Source organism: Bubalus bubalis, chromosome 5 (genome assembly GCF_019923935.1).
Source record: "Bubalus bubalis isolate 160015118507 breed Murrah chromosome 5, NDDB_SH_1, whole genome shotgun sequence".
Classification (NCBI taxonomy): domain Eukaryota; kingdom Metazoa; phylum Chordata; class Mammalia; order Artiodactyla; family Bovidae; genus Bubalus; species Bubalus bubalis.
This window is the reverse complement of record NC_059161.1, coordinates 98,096,534-98,111,493: the sequence shown is the minus strand read 5'-3', so window position 1 is coordinate 98,111,493 and position 14,960 is coordinate 98,096,534. Positions and strand designations below refer to the sequence as shown.

Genomic DNA, 14,960 nt, shown 5'->3' with positions numbered 1-14,960 from the left:
GATATCAGTACTTGTTGTTTGTTCACTTATTGGTAAAATGTAAGTACTGAGTCAAAGATGAGAAATTACTAGGCTGTTATATAAGTGGCCAAGTATTTGGCTTCAATCAGATACTCATTATGTAATCAACTGTGAGAGAAAAGAATGAATGAATGTGACAGTTTGGAAATACACTCCTGGAGACTCAAAAAGATAAGGAAGAATATATGTTTGATGCCTTGAAAAGGAACCCTTTCTACCTCACATACACACACATTGAACACGCTTAAGTCTACTGTTAAACGACCTTATTATATGTTTGCAGAGACCAAGTATGTACTAAAAAAAATCTAAAAGTCAGACTATAAATCAATTATTGTTAGTGACTATGTCCAATAGATTGATAGAAGATTAAGAGACAGATCCTTAGAACTGACCTACTTTAACATGATAGCTCTGCAGCTGAAGTAACTGGAGGCCACAAGGATGATCTTACTTGCCTAATGCTCCACAGTTAAGCTACTGGTGGCACTGGGGCCAGAAACTGGGGTTTCCCTCATTCAGTATTCTATCACTGTTCTTTTTGATGCCCAGCCATCATGTTAATTACCATCACAATTCATTCTGGTTCCTCAAAAATCACTGCAGGTATGATTCCTAACAGCCTTGGAAACTATCACTGCATCCAGGTTTCAGGCCTGTGAATATTTGTGATTCTTGCACCACAAAATATAGTATCAAGACTTAAAGGCCAAATCAAATTAACTGATGTCACGAATGTTTTAAAATAGTTTCTCTATTTTATCTTCCAGGTCTACGGCTAAATATCATCTTTTCAGAAATACCTCCTCTAGCAAGCTTATCTACGACTGTCCTATTCTTTATAACTTTTATGCGTGCGTGCGTGCTAAGTCGGTTCAGTCATGTCTGACTCTTTGTGACCCTATGGACCATAGCCCACCAGGCTGTTCTGTCCATGGGGATTCTCCAGGCAAGAATACTTGAGTGGATTGCCGTGCCCTCCTCCAGGGGGTCTTCCCGACCTAGGGATCGAGCCCATGTCTCTCAGGTCTCTTGCATTGGTGGGCTGGTTCTTGAACACTAGTGCCACCTTGGAGCATAGGTCACATTTTGAAACAATACATTTGTTTACTTATCACTGGAATATCTTCTCTAACACACTGTAAATTCCATGAAAGCAAGGTTCAGGGCACTACTGTTTATTTAGCAACTAGCACAGTTTGTGGCATGTAGAATAAGCTCAGATAATATTTGCTGACTAAACAAATGAATTTATCTCACTATCCCATGGTTGAAACAAGTCATATGGAAGCCATAATTGTCCCTTTTATGCTGTCCCAAGGCTTCCCAGGTGCTCAGTGGTAAAAAAAAAATCCTGCTGATGCAGGAGATGTGAATTCAATCCCTGGGTTGGGAAGATCCCCTGGAGAAGGAAATGGCAACCCACTCCAGTATTCTTGCCTGGGAAATCCTGGAGCCTGGAGGGCTACAGTCCATGAGGTTGCAAAAGAGATACAACTTATCGACTGGACAACAACAACCCAAACTTAGTATCTAAACCCAAGGATTAAAGTTCCAGGGAAGCAGATTTTAGCTCAGCAAAAGCAACCAATTCAATTCAGAAATGGAATGAGCTATTTTGTGGGGTACTGAGCTCTTTGCCAAGAGGCTGCCAAGGTACACAGATCCCACTGCTTTAGGCAGAAGTTTGACCCTGACATCTTAGTGTCTCCTATGACTTCCAACTCTAGGCTCTGCAGTTCTTTCCAAATGTTTGATTTTGAGTTAGGTGCATACAGTGCATACAGAAATTCATTAGGAAATAACCTAAGAGAAGTTATCTAATGAGACTTGGAAAATAGAATATTCACATATGCATGCCTTTTTACAATTATTTGCTGCATATGAATTCTGAGTTTACAATCTGCCATAAGTCCATGTACCTGTATGTCAATGAAGACTAAAAACAGAGTTAAAAAAATCTGGGTAGCTATGTAAAGTTTAAAAATAAAATAAAATTAAAAAAAAAAAATCTGGGTAGCATTTTATGGTTTTAAACACACACACACTTTTATATAATTACCATATCAAGTCTGTGAGGAAAATTATACCTGAGCTTGTACAGGGTAAATGGCTGATCCAAACTGATAAATGTACCTGCTAGAACCGTCAGGATGCAAACTCCCAAAGTCAGTGATCTTTCTGACTCCAAACTATCCACCCTTTAGGTTTAGCTATATATCCTCCTCTTGGATGAAAAATACCTTTCTTCTGAATTCAATGGGAAAAGGCCAAATAGAATTTAAAAACCTGTTTTTTTCCTTTCATAGGTATCAAGAATATCTTTTATTGATTATCAGAAACATTACAAACATCTAATATGAACAAACTGTAACATGACAGTGATTAGTTTGAACAATTAATACATCTCATTAGCTTTTATACTTAAGGATCAACAGTTACTAAATGTGATTTTTTTTCACACAGTCTGATGAAAAATATTTCAATTCACAATAGCAACTTTCTTAACTCAAGATTCAAAAAAGGAATATTTTCTTCTTTAGTAAAGCACTGAGAATAAGATGGGAATTTATCACAGGTTAAATGGCAAGGGAGAAAAGGTCCAGCAGCATTTTATTTTCAGCCAGTAGTTTCTTGTCAAAGGTCATAGAGAGCAGTGGTCTACGATTAATACAAAGGAAAATACACGTCATCCCATCCTAGAGTTTGAAGGGACCTTTGAGACCATCTAGTTCAATTTCTTCTCTTTTTTCTTATTTGACACAATAGCTTTGAGATTTTATTTGCTATACATACCTATTGAGAGTTCATGTTTCCAAGAAATGCCTTCAACTTTCTAAGAAAACCATGATCACATGTATTTTTCAGGCATCTTCTGGCATGACAATTACATACCTAAACGTTTGCAATTTTGTTTTTCTATATGCATATTTATGTTCAATACCTCTGGCACAGGGTGGTTTTCCTTAGTCAGTCTTCCAGCTACAAAAGACACGAATGAGTAAATCTTGGAAAAGGGATAACATCCTTGATATTGTCAATTCCTAAGATGCACTGCAAATAGCGTTCAAATCCCATCCCAAAACCTCCATGTGGCACAGATCCAAATCGACGGAGGTCCAGGTACCTGATTTTGAAAAACAGAGTATCATTACCTATAAATGCTTCATTTAAGATCAGACGTTATGATAGAATTTTATGTTTCAAAAGTATCTTGCAGTCATTTGTGCTCGTCACATCACTGTGGCACACCAGTCTTTCCACCTTACAGACAGATGAAGGACACAGAGGAGTTAGAGTGATCTGTCCAAGATTATGGAGATGAAACAGCAGCAAATCCTGCCATGCATTCATGGGCTTTGGTCACATGATCCTAAGTTTTTGTTTATTGGATACTTATATACAGAAAACTTGTCTCATTAGGCTACAGAAAAATTCCTAAGAACTGTATTATTTTTCTTTAAATACACTTCTCTTCTGCTTCCTAGTATATCAATGATAATGTTCTTTTTTTCCTTATCAAAACCATACTGTTCAATATATAGAGGAAGGTGAAACAGTTTGCCTGATGTATTACAAAAAGAGATTCCCTTCCTACTAGTCTGTAAGCTACATCAAGGGCAGGAACTGCATCTTATTCAACCTTTATCTCCAGTGACTACCCAGAAACAGATGCTTACTACATGGAGAGTTATTGTTTGAAGGTATAATAATATACTCTTGAGGGCTGCAGTGAGGAAAAACTTCAACTCCTCTGCATTAAGCCTGGTGGAAAATGTCCACAGTCATTTTTCTGAAAGGCTACACAGCCTGTGAAGTCCATCCATGTGTGTTCTACTCCCACATTAAGACTACATGCTAGAAAACGGTACACTCAGGATTCAAACTCAGATTCCAATATACCAGTCCAGGATACAGTTATTTTATGAAAGGAAGAGAAAGAAGAAGACTCTATAACTCTTTTTATTATGTCACTTGATGGTGGGAATTCCTGAATTATATAATACAGATTAAAATAAATTTATAGTTTCTTGAATGATTTGTAAAATATACAAACATACAGCATAAAACTTAAACACCACAGCTGGTAGTCATTTGGCTCTTTAAGAATAAAGACTATAACCTATTCCCCCACTATTAATGACTACATGTATTGGTATTTTAGCTAATTAAGTACTTCTCTTTCTAAAATAAAAGACAAACTACAACTAGGTGAGTTACAACCAAGTGAGACATCAATAAGAAAGACGTTATCTAGGATAAAACCTGAGATTAGTAAGCATGATCAGGAATAATGGAAGGAACTCAGTCTTGAGTAACTGAAATGTTTGATAGCTGAATTAACTTTATAAGGCATGGAGGCAGAACATACTTTGATTTAGTGAGAAAATGAGATGAAAGGCATATCATACCACCTGCCACAAACACCTGCAGGATTTGAGCTGGCTGCTAAAAGTCCAGTACCCAGCTTTAGCTGGCTTTAAATTTCTCATACACAGATGTCAGAACACTGGCATAAATATCTGGAAACTGAATTCAGAAGAAGCATTCTGCCTGTAGTATTTTTCTTACCTTTGCTTTGATAGATGGAAAGATTTACTTCTAAAAATAAGTTTTCAAAAGAACCTGTATTTGTTTGATTGTTGCTATATTGGTTCTATAGAAGAGATGGTAAAAATTGTGGAACTAGTTACAGACTTCATTTGCATGGGGCATGTAGAAACGAGAAGTGAAAAAATTCTTAGACACCTGGAGTAGCTACACATTCAGTGTGGTAGAACACTAGCAGAGATCACAGACTTGAAGATTTTTAAGGTCATTTTTACGTTTAAGATACCATGATTACCATATAAAAGGAAGCAGATTCCAACTGTTAAAAAATAAAATTCAATGAGTAAAATTAAAAAAATCTTTATTCTATGATTCATCAATCAGGCAGGACCCACCTAGCAACAGAAAAGAGCTCTACAAAATGATTTTAGGCAGAAGGGGGCAGGATAAGGAAGTTAGTAGCAAAGAGTGAGTGGTTTTAGGCAAGGTCATCTTCCTTTAGGAGATGACAGGTGTCCATCAGGCAGACAACCTCACTAGTGTTGACCAGGTAATTCTAGACTCTCTGGTTCAAGATTCCACTTCTGGGAGACGTTGAAGTTATAATTAAATCAGGTATTAAGTCTCAGTTTGGGGATGTGAGCTTAGCACAAGTGACCTCATTTGGGCCTGTTGTCTCTTAAAATAATAAATACTTACATTTGGAGATGTTAAGAATTTGAAAACTTTAGTTGGGAAAAGAGTAGTATTGAAATGATTAATAAAGACCAGAACAAGTCTAAACCAATGATTAAGATATATCTAGTTATATATATATATATATATATATATATATATATATATATATATCTAGTTTTTATATACTATGAATAACATCTTATAGACAGAAAATAAATTGAAGTAAAACGCGTAAGTGTGACAATCAGGTTCATCAACCTAAGAGCAAAACTCAGCACTAAAGGAGGAAAGGCGGAAAGAAATTAAACTAAACTTCTACTCTGTGTAGATACTTAACTTATATTGCTTCATTTCATCCTCACAAAAATCCTATGAAGTAGATATTAGCATTCCATTTTATAACCAAGAAAACCAAGGCTCAGAAAGATTAAATATGCCAAAGTTCATTACTGATAAATAAAGCAATCCAGGGCCATTACTTGAACCCAATTTCAGGCTTTTTGCATCTCTGAAATCTAGTTCCATTACCAAAAGGCAAGTGTGTAATTTGATCTTTCCCTCTGCTGAGGACAGCAGAAGAGTTAATAATATGGTTGATACTATTATACAAGATCCTGAAAGAGTCTTATTACAGAAATATGAATAAATAAATAAATAAGTTGTATATAATGAAAAGTACTTGAAGAAGGGATCTGCAGAAGGAACACCAGAACAACTTAGGAATGCAGAAAGATGATCTTCCCTAAGCAGCTTAGATTTCTACAGTTGGTGGAGACCCCAGGGATCACTTAGCTCAAGCCCCTAATTTCACACATAGAGAAAATGAAGCATAATGGTTAAGAATCAAGTCCCAGTTCTATGCTTCTGTGTGCTCTTGATTAAGACAGTTAACATCTCCAGGTCCCAGGCCTGGATGGATAATAAAAAGGGAGTAAGAATGGCACCTAACTCAGGGGGTATTGTGATGATTACACAAAACAATATCCATCAAAATTTTAACATTGTTATCTGGCACACAATTGGTAATAAACAAATGGCAGACATTATTATTACTACTTTTCAAAGATTCAAAGGGAATAACTAATCTCAGGACCTGTTCATTGTTTTAACCCTCTTCTACAGCACCCTGGAAATATAAGTGAAAACTATGTAACATTCAGACCCAGAGCCAGAACAAGAGTCATCAGGGGTCATATTCTTACCATTGGTAGGCTTCTGTCAGTCCTAATCTGTAAAATGAAAATAAGAAAATTCTTTCAGAGAATGACAATAAGATCAATATACTAACCACCAGACATTTATTTTGGGTTATGTGCAAAGTGCTCTTTATAAAGAAGTAAATCCCCAAACTTGTGCTCTTAAATAATAATATATAATACAGTTGAGGACCTGCACCTTTATTAGGTGGTAAGAAAGGTAAGAAAACCAATATTAAGAAAACCAATATTAAGAATATTAAGAAGTCCAATATTATCAAATAACAAATGCTATGGAAAGAAAGCAAGGTCCAGAGCTCAAGAGAGGGGGTTCATCTGAGATAAACTTATTGTCCTGTGATATAAGAAAACCACTATTACTACTTCGTAAGGTTGTCTAAAGGCACACCCAGAAAGGGATGTACAGACACAATTTTCTTTCCATAATAGTAAAATAATAATACAGATTCTGAGGCTACTTCATAATATGGTTGCAAATTGTTTTTTTGCCAATTTGAGAAATGTTAATAAAACTTAAAGTTCTTAGTACTCATTAAAATTAATTTCAGTCCTTAAAAGTATTTGGGACCATGGTGTATCTCAAAGTGATCAGGATTATGAAAAATTCAAATATGCAAAAATATGAAAAACACGAATAGAAGTCAAAGACAGATCCCGGCGACAGGGAAACACATATATCCACTTAATTAGGAAAGATAAATTTGGATATTATCAGATATTAGGTAAACATTTAATGTTATGAGGAAAGGTTTCCTGAAGGAAGGAAGCAAGTACAGAAAACAGACCAATTAATCTTTCAACAGATGAGATTTCTTGCCATGTGCGATTTTTATTGTGCTTTAAAAAAAAAAAACCCAGAGAATCTTCAAATTCTTTCCATCTAAGGAGTTTTACTGTCACTTCAATTCCACAATTTTCCCAGAACTTCCTAACACTATATAAAATACTAAGGAGTTAGTAGTCTAGCTGATAAAAAGAGTCCTCCCAGAACATATTTATTCCCTTTCTTCTGGATGCTAACCCAAACAGAGCAGTTCGGATGACTGGGATTACAAAACCAAATTACTCCACAGATTTATAAGTTGGGATCTTGGAAAAGCAACAACTTTTTAAGCACTTCTCCATTAGGAAGAGAAGGCCTTACAAATGGCTAATTTAAGAAACACGTCAAACAATCAAGACTTTTCCAGATTACTATGAAACCTAGCATTATCTGGAGAGAAAGATTATGCCTTCAACATGGGAAAGTCTTTTTTTCCCCAAAAGTCTGGCACAGTAAAAGTGAAAACCATGGAAAACAGAGGTTTATAACCTTGGTTAGTTTAGGAAGTCATTGTGGTTTTTTGGCAGACCATGCATATACAGGAGTGGTAGTTCAATTAGAAACATGATTCCCCTACTTCTCATCTCCAAAACATTTTCTGTGTGTTTATGGATACATTTCCCAGGTCTCAAACAGTAAGTAAAAGTTATTCAAATACTTAAATCAAGATACTTACATAGTAGAAAACCTGAGGAAGGGAAAACTGCTTATTCTAAATGCTACCTTAGCAGATAATTTTAGTTTCTTTCTTCCTCCATCTTTATCCTTTCCCTGGTTCAGAGCCTGTCTTCACGATTTAGTTTAAAATCACACACACACAAAAACCCAACAATTCCTTTTCCCCCAAAACACAGAGAAAAGGGAAGAACAAACTTTAAGGGGCTTTAGTTGTCTTTCCTTTTTCTATCACTAACTTAAAAAAGCTATTTCTATAGGGAGAGAGATATACAAATAGTAGGCAAAAAAAAAAAATCTTTGTGTCATGTAACAGCTCTAGGCTTTCAGAAAAAGAAGCTCAGAGAGGTTAAGTAACAACTTGCTTCAGTTCACACAGAATCTGAGATTCAGATCTGTCAGGTACTAAGACCTACGTACTACTCTATTAGTCTGCCATTACTGCCTCTGAGTGCCCCATTCCCATTTTTTAAGTTTCATTTTTTCTAGTTCTGATCAGTACCTGGCCAATCGCTGTTCTAAGAAATGGTACCGTTCCTCTCTGAGGCTTCCTCCAAACAGTTCTCCAACTCCAGGAACCAGAAGATCAACAGCAGCAACCTGAAAAGGAAAAAACTCACGAACACCATTCTATTTTCAGACCATCCCAACAATGTCAGCTTCTGAAGCAAGTGGAACATACAACATTTTGATGACTGGCTGTTTAACTGCTTACAGTTAAACAGAATCTTATTTATGTTAGCTGTTCATGTCCCCTGTTTTAATACTAAATGTTTAATTATGTTTAGAATATAAAATGCAGGTGGACAGTTCCCCCTCTGGCACCATTTATGTGGTATACTTAAAAAAATATGTTTTCTGCACAAATGTGGTACAAATGTTAGTCATAAAAAATGTGGAAAGTATTAATAATTATAAAAATATTTTAAAACACCTATCATCATGCAGAGGCAATTATATGTTAGCGTATTTTCTTTCAGGTTTTTTCCTTGTATGCTTAAAGAGTATAACAGAGATCAAATTACATATAAAATTTACCATTCTCATTATCTTAGCCAACAAAATACAATAAATATTTTTCCTGTTAGTAAAAATACTTCACATACTTAATGTTTTAATAGCTGCACAGTTTACTGTTTAGAAGTATCAGAGTTTATTTAACAGCTTTCTGTTGAATATTCAGTGTGTGTGTGTGTCTTTCATAAACAATGTGGCAATGATGTTTTTCTTTAATTTGAAGTATGTTAGTACATGCAAAATATACTCTGATTGTTAATCAAATTAAAACAGAGAGATACCACTTTGGTATTATCAAAATGGTGCAGATAAACAATATAAACAAATATGGATTAGAGAATGCATAAACTAATACTCTCATACCTCTGATACAACCTTTCTGGTCAGCAATTGGGCAAAAGATAATCAAAAGCTTTAAAAGTGCAATTTGCTTTGACTCAGCAATAGGAGTTCTAGGAAATAGTTCTAACAAAATAATCAGAGATGCAAAAAAGGAAAAAAAATTCAACACACAGAATATTTACTACAGTATTGCTTATAATAACAAAAAATTCAAGTGTACATCAAGAGAAGACCATCAGATAAATTTTAGACATGGAAGAAAAAAGACTGACATCTATAATACATAATGAGGTGTAAACTGTGTTGCTATGATTTCTTTTCTTTTATTCCTATTTTCTTATTTTCTACAAGAAAGGTGTTATACTGTTGTAATAGAACAACAAAAAAATTATAATAGGGTAAAATGGTGGCTTGATGTTTTAACTTGTATTTCTTCACTTACTAGTAATATTTACATTTTTGAGAACGTTTATTTGCTATCTATATTATTTTGTGACTTGGCAATTCTTTTTTGCAAGTTGGGGCGGGGAGGACAAAGAGGTGCCAGGTAGACATTTGTAAGGCCAGTAATAAGAATGCACAAAACTCAGAAAGATTTAATTTACAAATAAAAATTAGGAATCCATAGAACACATTTAATAATACATAAAAATCTAATCTTTAAATGTACATTATATTATAAACTCTTTTCTTAAATTTGCCTTACTTTAATATTAAGCCATTCCGCTGTTTTGATTTCAGAATTTTTGACTGAGGTATACTTTATAAATAACTAGTTTAATAAAGACTGTAATAATTTAAGAATGTGTGCCAAATGCTATATAATCCTCATTAATATCATTAAAGAGAAAATATGAGATGTGATTTTCATCCCTCAGCCAAATTAAATTGAGACGGGACAGAAATATACTAATGGTTTCTAATTTTACAGTCTCCTGCTACTCAATAAGCTGGTGAGGAGTAAGTGTACAAACAGGTCTTTTTCACACTACAACTGCTGGTTGACTACATTTTACATTATCATGTACTAGTATTAAAGGAAGAAGACTGTTCTACAAACCATAGGAAATGTATTTGTGGTTTAAGCCTCTACGAGCTTGGCTCTAACTGCTGACTCAGACAGTATCTGGCCCCTAAAAACACTGAGGTGCAGCTGGAAAAGAAAGCCTTCCAGAAGTGACAGTGCGAAGATGCAGATGGGCTGCAGGTAGCAAGGAATGAAAATCCCCTTTGGATAGTAAAATGGCTAGTCTGGGAGAATTTTGGATGTGCTAAAATGCACTTTTTACTTTGACATAAATTCCCCAGGTATGGGCAAAACTGGAAATTCCCTTCATCACTATTGCTGGATTTGAGGCTCAAGTTATTTTGATGTAGTTTGATTCACAAGCCCCAGCAAGGGAAATTCATTAGATATCCTTGGTATTTAAGTCCTAAAAGATAATGCTCTTAAAGTGCTACACTCAATATGCCAGCAAATTTGGAAAATTTATCAATGGCCACAGGACTGGAAAAGGTCAGTTTTCATTCCAATCCCAAAGAATGTTCAAACAATTGCATACAATTGAGCTCATTCACATGCTCAAAATCCTTCAAGCCAGGCTTCAATCTGGAGAAGGCAATGGCACCCCACTCCAGTACTCTTGCCTGGAAAATCCCATGGATGGAGGAGCCTGGTAGGCTGTAGTCCATGGGGTCGCTAGGAGTCGGACACAACTGAGTGACTTCACTTTCATTTTTCACTTTCATGCATTGGAGAAGGAAATGGCAACCCACTCCAGAGTTCTTGCCTGGAGAATCCCAGGGACGGGGGAGCCTGGTGGGCTGCTATCTATGGGGTCGCACAGAGTCGGACACGACTGAAGCGACTTAGCAGCAGCAGGCTTCAATCGGACACGAACTGATAACTTGCAGATGTACAAGCTAGATTTAGAAAAAGCAAGAGAATTTCAGAAAAACATCTACTTCTGCTTCGTTGACTATGCTAAAGCCTTTGACTGTGTGGATCACAAAAAACTGTGGAAAATTCTTTAAGAGATGGGAACACCAGACCACCTTACCTGCCTCCTGAGAAACCTATATGCAGGCCAAGAAGCAGCAGTTAGAACCAGACACGGAACAATGGACTGGTTTCAAATTGAGAAAGGAATATGTCAAGGCTATATACTGTCACCATGTGTATTTAACTTTTAAGCAGAGTACATCATGCAAAATGCCAGGCTGGATGAATCACAAGCTGAAATCAAGACTGCTGGGAGAAATATCAACAAACTCAGATATGCAGATGATACCACTCTAATGGCAGAAAGTGAAGAGGAACTAAAGCACCTCTTGATGAAGGCAAAAGAGGAGAGTGAAAAACCTGGCTTAAAACTCAACATTCAAAAAAAACTAAGATCATGGCATCCAGTCCCATCACTTCATGGCAAACAGATGGGGAAACAATGGAAACAGTGACAAACTTTATTTTCTTGTACTCCAAAATCATTGCATATGGCAATTGTAGCCATGCAATTAAAAGATACTTGCTCCTTGAGACCCCATGGACTATACAGTCCATGGAATTCTCCAGGCCAGAATACTGGAGTGGGTAGCCATTCCCTTCTCCAGGGGACCTTCCTGACCCAGGAATCAACCAGGGTCTCCTGCATTGCAGGAGGATTCTTTACCAGCTGAGCTACCAGGGGAGCCCTCCTTGGAAGGAAAGCTATGACAAATCTAGATACAGAGACATCACTTTGCCAACAAAGGTCCGTATAGTCAAAGTTATGATTTTTCTAGTAGTCATGTCAAATGTGAGAGATGGATCATAAAGAAGGGTAAGTGCCAAAGAACTGATGCTTTCGAATTGTGGTACTGGAGAAGACTCTTGAGAGTCCCTTGGACAGCAAGGAGATCAAACCAGTCAATCCTAAAGAAAATCAATCCTGGATATTCACTAGAAGGACTGATGATGAAGCTCCAATACTTTGGCCACCTGATGTGAAGAGCTGACTCACTGGAAAAGACCCTGATGCTGGGAAAGATTGGGAGCAGGAGGAGAGGGGGATGACAGAGGATGAGATGGTTGGATGGCATCACTGACTCAATGGACATGAGTTTGAGCAAACTCAAGGAGATAGAGAAGGATAGGGAAGTCTGGTGTCAGGCAGTCCATGGAGTCGCCAAGAGTCACAAACCACTTAGCGAATGAACTACCACCACCACCCCTTGGTTGAGTATTCTTCCTTCCAAGTTGACTTCACAATATGTAGTCTATTGAGTGTACATATCCAATGTTTAAAATTTTATGATTTACTAAGTAACACTGATACAATTTTTAAAATTAGAATACTACTGGGTGATCCTGGCATCTTATCAGGGACTTCTGGGCAGTCATTTGTCCTAATCACACATGGCTGAAAGGAATGAATGGACATTATTTTCTGTGAAACCAATACCCTAGCTGAATATTTGCCACCAGCCTTTGGAGGAATTGCTTAGGACTCAAATTCACGGTATGTGATATTTTGCATGTTTGCTTAGATTCATTTCATTTAGACCCACAATCTGTCCCTTTCAAATGATCAAATATGTTTGGTCATTTATAAGTTATTCTTATATGTTCAAATGAGCAAAAACTTAGGCTATCTGAAATCAGAAAATTTTAGAGCTGGTTAGTACACTGTAGGTCATCCAGTACAATTCTCTAATTTTTATGGCGGGAGAAGCTCAGGCTCAGAGAATGGAAAGACACGCCTAAGGCCATACAAATAACTAGTCCAGACAAATAACTAGTAAGACAGCTGGCTTTCAAACAAAGCACTAGTAACTTCTTAGTCCAGTGTACTTTTCACTATAACAATTGGGCATACCACTATTAAAATTATTATTTTTTGGAGAGGGTGAGGGGAAGAAAGAAAGAAAAAGAAACTATAACTGTAAAAATATACTGTATTACTATGCATTACCTCTGGACAAATGTTATAAGCATAGGTTAAACATTTTCCTACCCCCCTCTCTTGACTTCCCAGAGAAGGCAACTGTGAGACACACTTGTTTCAATATTTTTAGATTGCATTGCACCCTTTGCAGAAGCTCTTGCAACCCTGCTCATTATCTGTTACTGCATCCCTACTAAAAGAAACACAGAATTCAGTTAGTTGACCCAAAGCTTGTTCACTCACCATTGAAAAAAATAAAATAGGGATGGAAGCAGACACTTTGTTTACGTGAGCTGAAAAGAAATCTAGGTTGTTAATAAATCAATGTTGTATATATAAGTAGATTAAGTAAGTTATATTTTAATAATTAGCTCTGAGAAGCTATAGCACTGCATAAATTACAAAAGTACATGAATGTTTATTATAATACTTTCAGGTTTCAGGCTGTGAGATCACATTAGAGAGAGTGTCATAATGAAGGCCCCCCGGTACTTCTAAAGGTAACTGTGACTGCAGTCTACGAGAGAATTGCCTTTCAAGGAATCTTATGTAATGGCATTTAATGGAACCCCCTGCCCCGCCCCCCCACCCCACATACACACATTTTAACAATACTGTGCTTTAACACAATAAAGACTTCATCAAAATTTAGAAAGAAAGAGGACTTCACACTTATTGACTACCTACCATCCCAAACACTGTGCTATATGCATTTTGCATATATTATTAATTATGAATTAATTCAATCCTCATAATTCTGGAAAATATTATCATCTAATTTTTATAAATGGAAAAATAAAACTCAAAGAAATTAAATGGCTTACCTAAGATCACATAGTTTATAACACAAAGACCTGAGACCTGAACCCAAGGGTGCCTGATTCTAAAGCCTCCGGACATTCTTATTCCATGGAGCCAACATTCAAAAAAAATTTAGAGTAAAAGCTGCTCTTTAGCAAATCAACTCACTCACTGTTTGCCCCAGACTGTGCTGGGCTCGATTCATCCATCTTCCAACCACTTGTGTGTGTGTGCGTGTGTGTGTGTGTGCTGGGTTCGATTCATCCATCTTCCAGCCACTTGTGTGTGTGTGTGTGTGTGTGTGTGCGCATGCGCATGTGTGCATGCATGCGCTGAGTCCTGTCCAACTCCTTGCGACCCCATGGACTGTAGCCTGCCAGGCTCCTCTGTCCATGGGATTTTCCAGGCAAGAATACTGGAGCAGGTTGCCATTTCCTACTCCTGGGGATCTTCCCAACCCAGGGATCAAACCAGTGTCTCTTGTTTGCACTGGCAGGTGGATTCTTTACCACTGAGCCACCTGGGAAGTCCATCACCAAATAGATATCAGTGCCTGCTATGTCCCAGGCATTATGCTAGGCAAGAGGACACACTCATAAGTGAAAAAAAAGAAGGCCCTCAAGTCCTTTGGCATAGAGAAAAGTGTCACTAAATAAACAGTTATACAAATAAATGTAACAATACAACCATGTTAAGAAATAGGATGGATCAAGTTAGTAACCCCAGGTTTGAAAAAACTGGTACACTGTCGTTTAGTGAATCTCTGACTCAGAAGAGAGGATCAAGGAAGGTTTCTCTGTGGAAACAATTACTGAGAAGAGATCTAAGAATAAGCAAAATTACTTAGGTGAAGGAGGTTGTTCTTAATTTAGGGAAGACTATGTGCAAAGATCCTGTGATGAGGGAAAATCC

At 36.8% G+C, this 14,960-nt stretch overlaps 1 protein-coding gene across 10 annotated transcripts in view; it reads right to left on the bottom strand.

Moving 5' to 3' along the window:
* Nucleotides 1-2,327: 2,327 nt before the first annotated feature.
* Nucleotides 2,328-14,960, bottom strand: part of NARS2 (asparaginyl-tRNA synthetase 2, mitochondrial) — a 136,587-nt gene continuing 123,954 nt past the window's right edge. For 9 of the 10 annotated variants that reach the window (XM_006077399.3, XM_044943442.1, XM_044943443.1 and 6 more), the window contains 3 exons: nucleotides 8,468-8,565; nucleotides 6,453-6,479; nucleotides 2,328-3,148 (listed from right to left, as the gene is read on the bottom strand). In XM_006077399.3, the coding sequence (XP_006077461.1) occupies nucleotides 3,004-3,148; nucleotides 6,453-6,479; nucleotides 8,468-8,565 (270 nt within the window). In that variant the 3' untranslated portion in view covers nucleotides 2,328-3,003. Of the gene's footprint in view, nucleotides 3,149-3,480; nucleotides 4,892-6,452; nucleotides 6,480-8,467; nucleotides 8,566-14,960 lie in introns of those variants that run through there. The other variant, XM_044943441.1, reaches the window with a different exon arrangement.